This window comes from Pristis pectinata, chromosome 6 (genome assembly GCF_009764475.1).
Source record: "Pristis pectinata isolate sPriPec2 chromosome 6, sPriPec2.1.pri, whole genome shotgun sequence".
Taxonomy (NCBI): Eukaryota; Metazoa; Chordata; class Chondrichthyes; order Rhinopristiformes; family Pristidae; genus Pristis; species Pristis pectinata.
Window position 1 is genome coordinate 17,554,119 of NC_067410.1, and position 14,466 is coordinate 17,568,584.

Genomic DNA, 14,466 nt, shown 5'->3' on the forward strand with positions numbered 1-14,466 from the left:
AATTGACAGTTGATGTTTTGGGTTGAGGCCCTTCATCAGGACTGGAAAGAAAGAAGGGAGATAGCCAGTACAAAAAGGTGGGTGGAGTGAGAGCTGGTGGAAGATAGGTGGATCCAGGTGAGGAGGGGTGATAGGCAGGTGAAGGAGAGGGTGGGAATGATGTAAGAAGCTGGGAGGTGGTAGGTGGAAGTGAAAAAGGGGTGAAGAAGATGGAATCTGAAAGGAGAGCACAGTGGACCATGGAATAAAGGGAAGGAGGTGAGGAGAGGAACTGGAGGGAGGAATGTGTAGGAGATGGGCAGATCGAGAGGGTGGGGGAGGGGAAAGAGAAGAGGTGATGGGTCTGGTGGGATAAGGGAAAAAGGAGAACGGAGGGGAGTGGTTACCAGAAGTTAGAGAAATTTCACTCTGTCAGTTTGGAGACTACCAAGGCAGAATATGAGGTGCTGTTCCTCTAATCTGCATCTAGCCTCAATTTGGCAGTAGAGGAGGAAGTGGAATTAAAATGGCTGGGAGGTCCTTGTCGTTCTGGCGGATGAAGTGAAAGTGCTCGACGAAGCGATTCCCCCAATCTGCGTTGGGTCTCACCGATGTAGAGGAGGGTGCACTGGATGCAATAAATGACACTGATGGATTACCTTTCATCGGTGTCCTACAATTCACCGATGGATTGTAATTACCTTTTCTTTTTATATCCTAAATGTTTGCCCTATGATCCCCATTGAAATAAATAGGGTCTTGCATCCTATGCCAGGTCTGATCTAGTGCAGGATCTGAGAGGTGATTTTCTATTTCCTCCTATAGGGTAATGCTAAAGTAAACCAGTAAGGTGGGCTTCATTGACATATTCCATATAAAATCTAGGAATGGAGTGTAGAGATAACTAGTGCTGTCACTTAGCAAATCCCAGACACATGATATGCCTGTTGCAAGTCTGGCCCGTTGTGTGTATAGTATTTTGGATGTCCTGGTGCTATGAAAGTATAAATCTTTTTCTTCTTCAAGGCAAAGACAGTTCAGGTCCTGACTAATCATTCCTGAGAGAGAAAGAAAAGCTCATGTGATGGTGGATCAGAAGTGAATTGCTGTCAATTGAGGCATGGCTAAGTAACAACCTAAAGGCAGATTTTTATAAAATAGAACAATATTGGTCATCTGCCACTGTTCTTGTGTTCTGTAACTAGGTTCAGCGCAATCACATTTTGCCACAGGGTGGCACCATACTTCATCTATTTTGTCCACATTAATAATGCAAACAAGACAGACAGTTGACTTTTTACATTTGTTTGGATTCATTTGATGGCTGAGCTCTTTCATCCAGTGACCAAGTTGACTATAAATACCAGGAAAACCCAAGATTCTGTCTCAAATTTCTGCAGCAACAGTGAGGGTTTGGTGGGTTTTAAGCCTCCTTAGAAAATCATCAGGCAGTCTGGCTCTATAATATATCAGAATCAGGTTTATTACCACTGTCATATGACGTGAAATGTGTTGTTTTGCGGCAGCAGTACTGTGCAAAGACATAAAATTACTAGAAATTACCAAATAAATAGTGCAAAAAAATAGGAACAATAAGGTAGTGTTCATGGACCGTTCAGAAATCTGATGTTGGAGGGGAAGAAGCTGCTCCTGAATCATTGAGTGTGGGTCTTCAAGCTCCTGTACCTCCTCCCTGATGGTAGTAATGAGAAGAGGCCATTTCCTGGATGGTGAGGGTCCTTAATGATGAATGTTGCCTTCTTGAGGCACCACCCCTTAAAGATATCCTCAATGGTGGGGAGGGTTGTGCCCGTGATGAAGCTGGCTGAGGCTACAACCCTCTGCAGCCTCTTGTGATCCTGTGCATTGGAGCCTCCATACCAGGCATTGATGCAACCAGTCAGAGTGCTCTCTACCGTACATCTATGGAAATTTGCAAGAGTCTTTAGTGACAAACCAAATCTCCTCAAATACCTAACGAGATAGAGCCACTGGCGTGCTTTCTTCACGATTGCATCATTGTGTTGGGCCCAGGACAGATCCTTGGAGATGTTGACACCCTTTCCACTATTGACCCCTCAATGAGGACTGGTGCGTGTTCTCCAGACTTCCCCTTCCTGAAGTCCACAATCAATTCTTTGGTATCCAGTGATCTCCAGTAGTAGTTTGTATGCAGTTGTTGGATCAGAACAGAAATTGGTTTGGCTGTTGCATCTTCACTCTTGAACAGGTTTTTAATGCTTAGTGTCAAAGCTGGTATGTAAATAATAGCTGTAGTAACTATCTATATAGACTAAGGAATCAATGCCAATAGAGGAAAGGCAGAGGATGAGGGAAAGGAAGCCTGATACTTTTACTTTTGGAGTCTTTGGGTAGCCTATGCTCCTCAAGTAAACAAGGGAATCACCTCCAAATATCTAAGTGTGGCATCGACTTTTTTGCAGCTTCTTTCAGCTTGTCAAAATTGACAGATTTATGAAATGTAGGATTGTTGTAGAATCACAGAAGTCACTCTACCAAAGATTTTGCTGTTTGCTTGTTGTATATTTATTAAATGAAGGTAGGAAAGTGCATTTGAAACAAGGAAATTGTACAAATTATGTTGGCAGATTTGAAATATAAAATTAATAGTTATTTCATTTTGGCAGCAACTGGATCCATGGATTCATGTGTCATGGTCTGGAATTTGAAACCACAGATGAGAGCGTATCGATTTGTTGGTCACAAAGATGCAGTCCTCTCAATCCAGTTCTCACCCTCCGGTCATCTATTGGCTTCTGCTTCACGAGATAAAACAGTGCGCCTCTGGGTTCCCAGTGTGTAAGGAAATATTTTTTGATTAATACATCTTACTGCTCTTGGGCTGTGGATTTTGATTCAGATGAGTTCCCATTTTTATTGTACCCAAGTTATGTAAGTATGCTCCTTGGAAGAGAATCCCCATAATGGCTCTCCATGTTCCGACAGTGGCGGTATGAAATTTACATCCACTGACTCATTGACAGGGGCAGAGTTTTCCCTTTCATCTCCTCAAAACACTTCCATTATCTCTGTTCTGATGAAAAGGACACTAGTTTCTCCAATATATCTTTTGAGCCTCAGCCCTTCATTCCTGGTAGTGTATTCCTGAATCTTTGTTGTGACCTCTTCATAATCTTGTCATCTTCCCTAAAGGGCCTTCCAAGCTGGACAAAATATTGTAGTGGAGGAATAATGATTTGCATAACTTTCAGCAGCATATCTTTGTTTTCAGCTTTTAAAAATCTGGAATTTTTTTCTTACACAATCACTTCAACTTATTTCAACTTACATATCATTCTCTGCAACTTCTGCCATCTCCAATGGGATCCCCCTCCCCCCACCTCTCCGCTTTCCACAGAGATCGCTCTCTCCATGACTTCCTTGTCCACTCGTTCCTCCCCACCTATCACCCTCCTGGCACTTATCCCTGCAACTGTGCAAAGTGTTACATCTGTCCCTGGACCTCCTCCCTCACCACCACTCAGGGCCCTAGACAGTCCTTCTGGGTGAGTCAGTGCTTCATCTGCAAATCTGAAAGTGTCGTTTATTGCATCCGGTGCTTCTGGTGTGGCCTCCTCTACACTGGTGACACCCGACGCAGATTGGGTGACCGCTTCGTTTGCTCCGTCCACCGCAACAGCCAGGATCTCCTGGTGGCCAGCCACTTCAGTTCTACTTCCCATTCCCATACTAACTTGTCTATCCATGGCCTCCTCCACTGACACTTTGTGGTCAGGCGCAAGTTGGAATGTATTATATTCCATTTTGGCAGTCTCCAAACTGACAGCATCAACATCAATTTCTCTAACTTCCGGTAGCTACTCCCCTCTGTTTTCCCTCCCCCCCACCCCCCCACCCCCCCACTTTGTTTTTCCTCATTCCTGTGGCCCCATCCCCCATCCTCATGACCTGCCTGTCACCTCCCTCTGGTCCCCCCCCTTCTTCCCTTTATTTCATGGTCTACTATCCTCTCCTATTGGATTCCTTCTTCTTCAGCCCTTTGCCTCTTCTACCTATCACCTCTCGGCTTCTCACATCATTCCCTTTTATCCCCCCTCCTCCATCCACCTACCTTCCCCACTCACCTGGACTCACCTATCACCTGCCAGTTTGTGCTCCTCCCCCTCATCTACCTGTTTATTCTGGCTTCTGCCCTCTTCCTTTCCAGTCCTGATGAAAGATCTTGACCTGAAACATTGACTGTTTATTTTCCTCCATAGATGCTGCCTGACCTGCTGAGTTCCTCCAGCATTTTGTGTGTGTTTCATTTCAGCTTATTTTCTCTTTTTGACATCTGTGCATCTGGAGCTCTAGTCTGCTTAAAACTTCTTACTTTTCAGGGTTTGTATCTTCTTTCTATTCTGAAAACCTGTACCATTGCACATCTTTCTAAGAAGTTATTTGAAGTTACCTGCACACTCTGTATTTGAGACTATAGTGCATTCTCCCCATGCTCAATTATATCTGCATTGTTTTGTATTGTGCTTTTTGTATCAATTCCTATTTTACTCCCCAATCTGACCTCAACGATTTAGCACCCGTTATGTGCTACCCATCCAAAAATAGCCATTAACTGTTGTTCTTTTCTTTTGTTCTTTAACCACCTTTTTATCCAGTTGGTTATACCTCCTTCTAATACAGTCTGTCTCCTGAACCTTTTGAAAATACATATACATTGTGGTATTTCTTTTATGAAAATGTTAATTGCCTCAGCAACTTAATTAAATTTAATTAGGACATGATGTCTTGTGCATCAAATAGCTCTATTCAATCTTCAGCTTGTTGGGTGAGTATTAATTTTGCATGTAGATTGAAACTGGTCAGTGCAAAAAGTGTCAGATGGGAAGTAGGTCAAAACAGTGCCAGGCTGAAACTTAGGGAGAGAGTGAGGTTTAAGTGGAATGAAAGTTAAATTAAGTAATGCTTTGAATGTTGTAAAACTTTCCAAAATGATTCAGCGGCTCAGAAGATAAACATTTAATGAGAATTTGTGTTCCTCAGCAGGTGGAGGAGATGGTTTTTGAGAGGTCTTTAAGGGTTGGAGTAAGAAATTTATGGGCAGAACTGTCAAGCACTACAACAAAAGTGGTGGCTCTGTCATTATTGCCTGAATGGAGAATCAGATGAACATGACTGAGATCATTGTGGAAAAAGTCAAGCTCAAAAAATGAACATTACTGCCCATAGACCCCGATTTCTTCCTGTTGAAGGATGCCTTTGTATATTCAGGTTGAGACTATGGATGAGACTGATGGTATTTGAGGGTGGTGATTTTCTAGAATTTTCTGCCCCTGAGACTTGTGGAGGATAGATCACTGAAGGTATTTAAAGAAGAGATAGCTAAATTTTTGAAAGTTCGGGGAGTGGGGAAGGTGGGTTTACATGGCACAGGAGAAGTTGAGGCTTGGGGCAGATCATCCATGGTCATATTGAATGATGGGGCAGGCTTGAGAGACCAGTTGGCCTTCTCCTGCTGTTTTCTTGTGTGTTCTTGAGTGTGCAGTATGTCGGGCACTGGTGATATCTGATTCTCTATTGGGTATGTGGAGAGAGAAGATTAATGAAGGGCAAGATTATTACAGGATGTTAGAGCTGCACAAGTTGGTGTGGGTTCTCATAAAGGGTGAGCTCTAGATGATATGCCAGAAGATGCGACACCTGGGCACAGGTTATCTTTGGGTCACCCTGAAGGAACTTGAACATGGGACCGAACAGGGCAACTGTTTGGCTTGCATGTAGAATAGGCTGGCTGGGATATGTTGCTGTCGTGAGGAAATAAAAATCATGAAGGGAATAAATAGAAAGAGGAGAAAAGAATAGAGTGGGGCTAGGATGTGGTCATAGTTGACTGGACAGAGAATTGGATCCAGCTTGGCACACGTGAAAATGATATGATACAAGGTTGTAACTTAAATTACCTAGACAAGAGATAGATAAGTGTAGATTTATGGAAAGGATATTATGTTTGACAGATCTATTAGAATTTTTTGAATTATAAATAGCAGAATAGATACTGAAGTGATGTATTTAGATTTTCAGAAGCCCCGGGCTAAGAGGCCACACGAGATTATTCAACAGAAGTAGAGTGTACACTATTGGGAGTAGTATACTGGAGTGGATTGAAGATTGATTAAAACAAAGCACAGAGGAATAAATGGTCTTTACAGATATTTGGTTGTCCTTGTACATGAATGACTGGAGGTTAATATCCACGTTTGTAACTAATTAAGATTGTAAATAGTATGTTGGCCTTTATTGCAAGATGATTTGAGAGCAAGAGCAGAGACAGCAGCGTGCTGGAGTACCACATACCGTACATTGAAGTCTCCATTTAAAGGAATGATATACATCGAATGGCAGCAGTGCAAAGTAGGTACACAAGGTTGATTCATGGGATGAAGGCATTGATGTATGTAGAGAAGTTGAGCTGGTTGGATTTATATCTGTTGTTCAGACGAATGAGTGGTGATCCTATTGAAAAAATATAAGATTCTGAGGGGTATTGACCTTAGAGGGGGTATTTAGAACTAGGAGGCATAGCTCTAGAATGGGGGTCATCTATTTTAATTCGGCAATGAGGAGTAATTTCTTAGAGGGACATCAGTCTTTGGAGGCGAATCGTTCAATATATTCAATGCCAACTTCGACAAATATTTAAGCTGCAAGAAGATCAAGGGGTATGGGGGGAGAGTGGGAAAATAGTGTTGAGATCAGTGTTTGATCAACCATAATCTTTTGAATGACAGAGCAGGCCCGAAGGTCTGATTGGTCTACTCCTCTTGTTTCTTATGTTTTGTATGTCTTACCTCAGTTATATAGGGCACTGATGAGATTGCATCTGGAATGTTGTAAACAAGTCTGGTTTCCCCACCTACGGAAGGGGAAACTTGTAATAGAGGAAGTGCAGCAAAGGTTCACCAGACTGATTCCTCTGGTGACAGAATTGTCATAGGAGGAGAGCATAAGCAGGTTATTCCTGTACTCTTGAGTTTAGAAGTATGGTAGGTGCTCTCTTTGAAACATCAAAAAATCCTTATGGGACTTGACAGGGTAAATGCAGAGTTGATGTTTCCCATGGCAGGGGTGATAGTCTTAAAATGGGGAGTTGGTCATTCAGAACAGAGCTAAGAAGAAATGTCTTCAAAATTATAATGGCAGATATTTACCTCATACCACAGCTTAGTTTAGATCAGAGTTTTTGAAATTTCCCTGCTTTGGAACTCCCCACCAATATTGATACCTCTCGGGGAACTCCCTTTCCTAAATCCTGAAAGACAGCTGGTTGAAAAATAAATAGCACTACCAGCATTGTGGAGAACATGTTAATGAAATGCAACTGAATTTATGTGCCAATAGACCAACACATACAGAAAATTTGGAAATTAGTGCCCCCTTGCAACTTTGGAAACCTGTACTTTATCGGGATATTTTTTCAGTGCTTCTGAATATGAACAGTGTAGTTTAAAGTTACCTAACTGAAAATTATAATTCTGTAGACTACTAGCAGTTCAGCTCGCATTTGTATCCTGATCCTACCATTTAGCTCCTTCACTGTACAGGAAAAAAAAGCTAGTTTGTCTGTTGCTTTTTTCCATAGTGAAAAGAAGAAGCAGTTGATAGATTGGTAAATGTGGGGATTCCAGAAGACTTTATAGAAGTTTGTTTATCAGAGGTCCCATTATGTATATTGATTTTATTTGTTGTTTTAAAAAATGTGCTGAATTTATTATTAATCTTCGCTCCAACACAATAATTAGGTCTGCAGTGAGTGCATCATTTTCTTGAGCACTTTTCTTGAAATGAGATATTGAACTAAGTTTTGCTTAACTATCAAAGATCATATTGTGCTTTTTGAAGAAGAGCAGGGGGCCCGACTTCTATGTTGGACAACTTTCTTTTCTCACCATCAAAAGCAAATTTTATTTATTGCATAATTTTGTTCGTGGCAAATGATTATCACATCTGTGCAACTGTCACTGCACCCCAGTAATTGATGATATATTTAGCACAATCTGGTATTACAAGCACAAATGCTTATTGATGTATTCTTCTTATTTACTTCGAAATAGTCACTAGATGGTGCTGTTGCCACTGTTCTTTTGAAAAACGTAGGGTTTAATAATTAATCCTCTATAGCATGGGCTAAACAGTTTAGTAGCTGCTATGTATTGGTAAATTGGTTCATTATTGTCACATGTACCGAGGTACAGTGAAAAATTTTGCTTTGCATGCCGTCTTTGCAGGTCATTTCCTTACATCAGTGCATTGAGGTAGTATAAAGGAAAACAATAACAGAATGCAGAATAAAGTGTTACAGTTACAGAGAAAGTGCAGTGCAGGCAGGCAATAACGTGCAAGGCCATAACAAGGTAGACTGTGAGGTCAAGAATCCATCTTATCGTACTGGGGGACTGGGACTGTTCAATAGACATATCAGTGGGATAGAAGCTGTTCTTGAGCCTAGTGGTGCGTGCTTTCAGACTTTTGTATCTTCTGCTTAATGGGAGGGGGGAGAAGAGGGAATGTCTGGGTGGGTGGGGTCTTTGATTATGTTGGCTGTTCTGCCAAGGCAGCAAGAAGTACTCCTTTTCCAAAATTCTGTTTTATTGATGAAGTCAATGAGCCAAATTTTGGAAATGGAGTACGTGCTGTTTTAAACATCTTTTTGAGATGTGAGCATCGCTGGCAAGGCCTTCATTTATTACTGTTTAGAAGGTGGTGGTGAGACACCTTGAAACATTTCAAGTCATCTGGTGAAAGTACTCCCATAATGCTGTTGGGTAGGGAGTTCTGGGATATAGACCCAGCAACAATGAAGGAACAACACTATGTTTCCAAGTCAGAGTTGCGTGTGATGGAGGGGAACCTGCACGTGATGTTGTTTTCTTATTTGCCTCTTACCATTGCCCTCTTTGGTGATGGTGGTGGTCACAGCTTTGGAAGGTGCTGTCAGAGTAGCCTTGGCAATTTTTTGGAGTGCATTTTGTAGGTGGCACACGCTGCAGCTATGTTATGCTAGCGGAAGGAATAAAGGTTTAGAATGGTGCATTTGATGCCAATCAAGTAAATTGCTTTGTCCTGGGTAATGTTGAGCTTCTTGGGGGTTCTTGGAACTGCAATCATCCAGGCAATGAAGAGCATTCCATCTTGTAGATGGTGGAAAGCCTGTGGGGTATAAGGAAGTGAGAAACAATGCGAGATACCCAACCTTTAACCTGCTATTGTAGCCACAGTATTTGAGGCTGATTGAGTTAAGTTTCTGGTTGTTGGTGATTCAAAGGTGTTAATGGTGGATACTTGCAATGGTAATGTTATTGCATATCAAGGGTTGGTGGTTAGACTTACTGGAGATGGTTATTGTCTGCACCCTTTGTGGCTAGAATGATACTTGCCACTTATTTGTCTGTGCCTGAATATTGCTGCATACAGACCTTGCTGCTTCATTTTCTGAGGAGTTGCAAATGGATTTGAGCACTGTGCACAAACAGTGTACAAAATCACAAACATTCCCACCTTGGATCTTATGGTGGAACTAAGGTCATTGTTGCAGCAGCTGAAGACGGTTGGGTGACAACATTGCCCTGAGGAACTTCTGCAATGATGTTTTGGGTTTGAGGTGATGAGCATAAGTCACAGCATAGCAACAGGTCCTTAAGCCCACTGTGTAGATGCTGGCCATCAAGTACCTATCTGTACTAATTCCTTTTTCCAGCCATGGCATTTCAAGTACTCATCTAAATACTACTTGAATGCTCTGAGACTATCTGCCTGTATCACCGATTCATGTAGTACATTCAGATTTCAACCACCCTCTGGTTGAAAACGTGCTTCCTTAAATCTCCTCTAAATGTCCTATCCTTTATCTTAAACATATATCCTTTGGTTATTGGCACTTCTGCTAGGAGAAATGATCCTCACTAATTACCCTATTGATGTTCCTGATAATTTTGTATATCCCAGTTGAGTTTCCCTCCTCTTCCGCCCTCCCACCTCCCCCCCCCCCCCCCCCCCCCCCCACCTCAGCTTTTACTGCTCCAAAAAGAAACAAACCCAGTCTCGCCTCATAGCTGAAAAGCTCCATCCCAGGCAACACTGTGGTGTATCTCCTCTGTACCTTCTCTCCAGTGCAATCTAGTATTTCATATAATTGCATTCTCTCTGCTCTTATACTCTGTCCCAGCTAATGAAGGCCTTTTTGCCTTCTTAATCATCCTGTCTACATGTGCTGTTGCCTTTCAAGGCTCCTCTACTCATCAGTACTTCCTAGGATCCTTCCGTTCATTGTGCATATCCTAGCGATATTAGTCCTTCCAAAATGCCCGATCTCCTGTTTTTCAAGGTTAAATTTCATCTGCCATTCCTTTTCCCATTTCTCCCACTCATCATGTCATTCTGTAGCCAAAGACCACCACCCTCATTATCAACAACACCAATGTTTTTTGTGTCATCTGGGTACATACTAATCATACCACCTCCATTCATATCCAGATAGCTAATATATACATAAAACAAACAGGAAAAGTCTCAGTTCTGATCTCTATGGTACAAGCTAGTCCCAGGGTTCCAATCACAAAAACAATCCTCGATCTTTGCCTTCTTCCACCAAGCCAATTTCAGATCCTTTTTGCCAAAATGCCCTGATCCTGTGGGCTCTAAGCTTTTGGACCAGTTACTTATAAGTGACCTTGTTAAGGGCTTTACTGAAATTCATGAAGACTGCATCAATGTGTTACCCTCACCAATGCATTTAGTTACCTTTGAAAAATTCATTCAAATCAGCCAGACAAGATTGCGCCTTAAAGCCACACTGACTATCCTGTCGTCTATAAACTCCCTGTCACAGATGTTAGACTCACCTGTAATTAACATCCAAAACGCACAACCTTTCTTCCTTTGTACAAGATGAGACTCAGCCAATGGAGTGTTTTCTCCTTGATGTCCATGGACTTTTGCCAGGATTGCTTGATGTCACATTTCGGTCAAATCTGTCAGGATGTCAAAGGCAGTCATTCTCTTTTCGACTTGGGAATTCAGTTCTTTGGTTCATATTTGGAGCAAGACTCTAATGAGGTCTGGAGCTGAGTAGTCCTGTTAATACTCAAGGTAGCCATGGTTGAGCATATTGTTGACGAGTAAGTGTGATTTGATAGAGTTGTCATGACTACATCCAGTACTTTGCTGATAATTGCAAGGAGTCTGAATGGACAGTTTTTAGCTGAATTTAACCTTATTTTGTGGCACAGGACATTACTGGGCTTTGTTTAGTTAGATGCCAGTGTTGTAACTGTATTGAAACTTATGGTTAATTCTGGAGCACAAGTTTACAGCGCTGCAGATGGGATGTTTTCTGGTTCCATAAAGTTTGCCTTATCCAATACGCTCAACCATTTCCTGATGTCACATGGAATAAATCAAATTGATTGAAGACTGACTTTTATGATGATGGTGATCTTGGGAGGAAGTTGAAATGGATCATCTGTGCAACTCTTCTGGCTGAACCTGGACGTGCATGTTTCACCTTTGTCTTTAGCTGAACCTGGATCGGCATGCTTCACCTTTGACTTTAGCACTCACACACTGGATCCTACCACAGATGATGGTGGAGATGTTTCTAGAGCTGCCACCTTCTGTTAATGCTTTATTTGTGGACCACCATTCAAGACTAGTTATGGCAAGAATTCAGAGCTATGATCAGATTTGTTGGCTGTGGAATTATTTAGCTTTGCTTATTAAATGCTGTGTTGCATGGATCGCCAGGTTGCAATCTCAACTTAATGCTTGTCTGGGGATGTTCCCAACATACCTTTCTGCACTCCTCATTGAACCAAGTTTGTACCCTGGCATATTAATTGTAATACTGGGAGTGGTTCTGTTGTGCCTGAATGTAATGTCTAGATCAATGCCAGGTGGCCATCTGGTTTTATTGTTTTTTCTGGTTGAAAGTAGGAGTCATGATGATCTGAAGGGGGCATTTCAAAGTATGGTTAAGAATCAATCATATGCTGCATATTTGGTATCGCATCTAGATCAGACTAGGTAAGGAGGTTGATTTCCATCCCTGAAGGCATTAGTGAACCATACGGTTTTTTTTATGACAGTCCTAAGGACTGTTGCAGCTTCTCGACCCCAAACGTCAGCTGTCCCTTTGTCTCTATAGATGCTGCTTGACCCGCTGGGTTCTTCCAGCAGTTTAATTTTTGCTCCAGATTCTAGCATCTGCAGTTTATTGTGTCTCCCAACTACTACTCCACTATGAATTCTCTTCAAGGCATGACTACTTTGAAGAAGTTCTCTTCTTCAACAGGAGTTCTATGAGTCCTTCTCTCACTGTTCTCCCTCTGTTGTTTCCATTGTTCAACCCTGATGGCTTGAAGGTGATATGAGGAAACTCTCCTGAATGGCTACAGTCAATATTCAGAAACCAACTAGGCTAAAGCAAAGTGATCAAATGTGCAATCAAAATGTTTTGCTCTCAAATTTATTTTAGATTTTGCTTTGAAATGTGAATGCTTTTTGAACATCACTGAAGCATGTTACTAAATGTCCATTGAAACAGCAGATTTGTTAAATGTGTTTTATACACATTGAGAGTGGTTGCACAGAGTGCTCTGCCTTTATAATTCCTTTGATTTGCAGAAATTCATTTTGAATTTTGTTTACTGAAATAAAATGGGGATATTTAAATTAAAAGTAAAATTGTTAGCAACTTATTGAAAACATTTGCTTCTCACTTACTCTTAATTGTTAGAAAATTACAATAACTTCATAACATCTTCAGAGTAAATTCTCCTGAATCCATTTATAGAAAGGTTCATGATCAAGAGAGCTGATGATTAAATTAAAAGGTCTGAAAGTACTTCTAGGTTGTTGCTGGGCAACTTAGAATGTTCAAATAAAAATTCATAAAATAAATGTAACAATTATGGTCCGCAATAAAGCGAGGTGGTAACTATATTTAGCAGCTTGGGCTTAAAGCAGTTTGTTTTCACATTCAGACCTTGAGGTTGTGCTCTTCAATTAAAAATGTGGGATTGTAATATTTTTCAAGTGTGTGATGTGCTACTCCAACAGTATGTGTCCTGATCAAAAATAAATGTCATTTTATTTAGAGCCCTTTAATAAGATGCAAAAATGAACAATAGCATTAAACACATTGGCCTGGATTTTTACAGAAAGTGGCAGCAGTTCTGAGTGAAACCGCTGGCATTTATCATTTTAAGTGGAAACCAGTTCAGTGCTTCTATGCATGTTTAGTTCAATGTGCAAGGCCCTAATTTACTGAACAGGCTAAGGGTTTGGATGGGGCAGAATTTGTGAAGCATGTCCAGGAAATTTTTCTCAAGCAATATGTTGGTGGCCCTACTAGAAAGGGGCAACACTGGAACTCCTATTGGGCAATGAGGCTGGGTAAGTGACTGAAGTGTCAGTGGCGGAGCACTTTGGGACCAGTGACCATAATTAGTTTTAAAATAGTTATGGAATGAGATAGGACTGATCCACAAGTTAAAGTCCTAAATTGGGGCATGGCTAATTTTGATGGCATTAGACAGAAATTTACAGAGGTGGATTAGGAGAGGCTATTTGCAGATAAAGGGATGTCTGGTAAGTGGGAGGCTCTTAAAAGTGAGATAGGGAGAGTTCAGGGCCAACGTATTCCAGTTAGAGTGAAGGGCAAGGCTGGCAAGATTGGGGAACTCTTGCGGATGAGGGATAATGAGGCTTTGGTCAGGCAAAAGAAGGAGGAACATGTCAGGTGTAGGCAGCTGGGATCAAGTGAATCCCTTGAGGGATGTAGTAGTACATTTAAGAAGGAAATCAGGAGGGCAGAAAGAGGACATGAGATATCCTTGGCAGATAAGGTGAAGGAGAATCCTCAGAGATTCTATATTAAAAGCAAAAGGGTAACTAGGGAGAGAATAGGTCCCCTTATGGGGATGACACTAAAATTGGTGGTGAAAAAGGTTGTCTAAGTTCACGACAGGATCTAGATCAACGGAGTAAGTGGGCCAAGGAATGGCAAGCAGAATTTAACTCGGGCAAGTGTGAAGTGATGCTTTTAGGAATGCTAAACCAGGACAGGACATACACAGTGAATGGCAGGATGCTGGAGAGTGTTGTAGAACAGAGAGATGTAGGAGTATAAGTACATAGCTCCCTGAAAGTGGCAACAGAGTTAGACCAGTTGGTGAAGGAGGTGTATGGCACGCTGGCCTTCATCAGGCAGAACACTGAGTACAAGAATTGGGACTTCATGTGTGCAAGATGTTGGTAAGACTGCACCTGTGTGCAATTCCTCTTGCAATACTATAGGAAGGACATGAGTAAGCTTGACAGGGTGCAGTAAAGATTCATAAGAATATTGCTGGGGCTGGAGGGCTTGAGTTATAAGGAGAGACTGCATAGGCTGGGACTGTTTTCTCTGGAGTGATGGAGGTTGAGGGGTGACCTTATAGAAGTGTATAAAAT

General features: G+C 41.6%; 1 protein-coding gene across 4 annotated transcripts in view; it reads left to right on the forward strand.

Annotated features, from left to right (window-relative positions):
* Positions 1-14,466, forward strand: part of LOC127571610 (POC1 centriolar protein homolog A-like) — a 103,174-nt gene that overhangs the window by 7,775 nt on the left and 80,933 nt on the right. For all 4 annotated transcript variants that reach the window (XR_007956494.1, XM_052018151.1, XM_052018154.1 and 1 more), the window contains one exon: positions 2,628-2,799. Coding sequence is in view for 3 of the 4 variants with exons in the window: in XM_052018151.1 (XP_051874111.1) it covers positions 2,628-2,799 (172 nt within the window). In the remaining variant the exon portion in view is untranslated. The remainder of the gene's footprint in view (positions 1-2,627; positions 2,800-14,466) is intronic.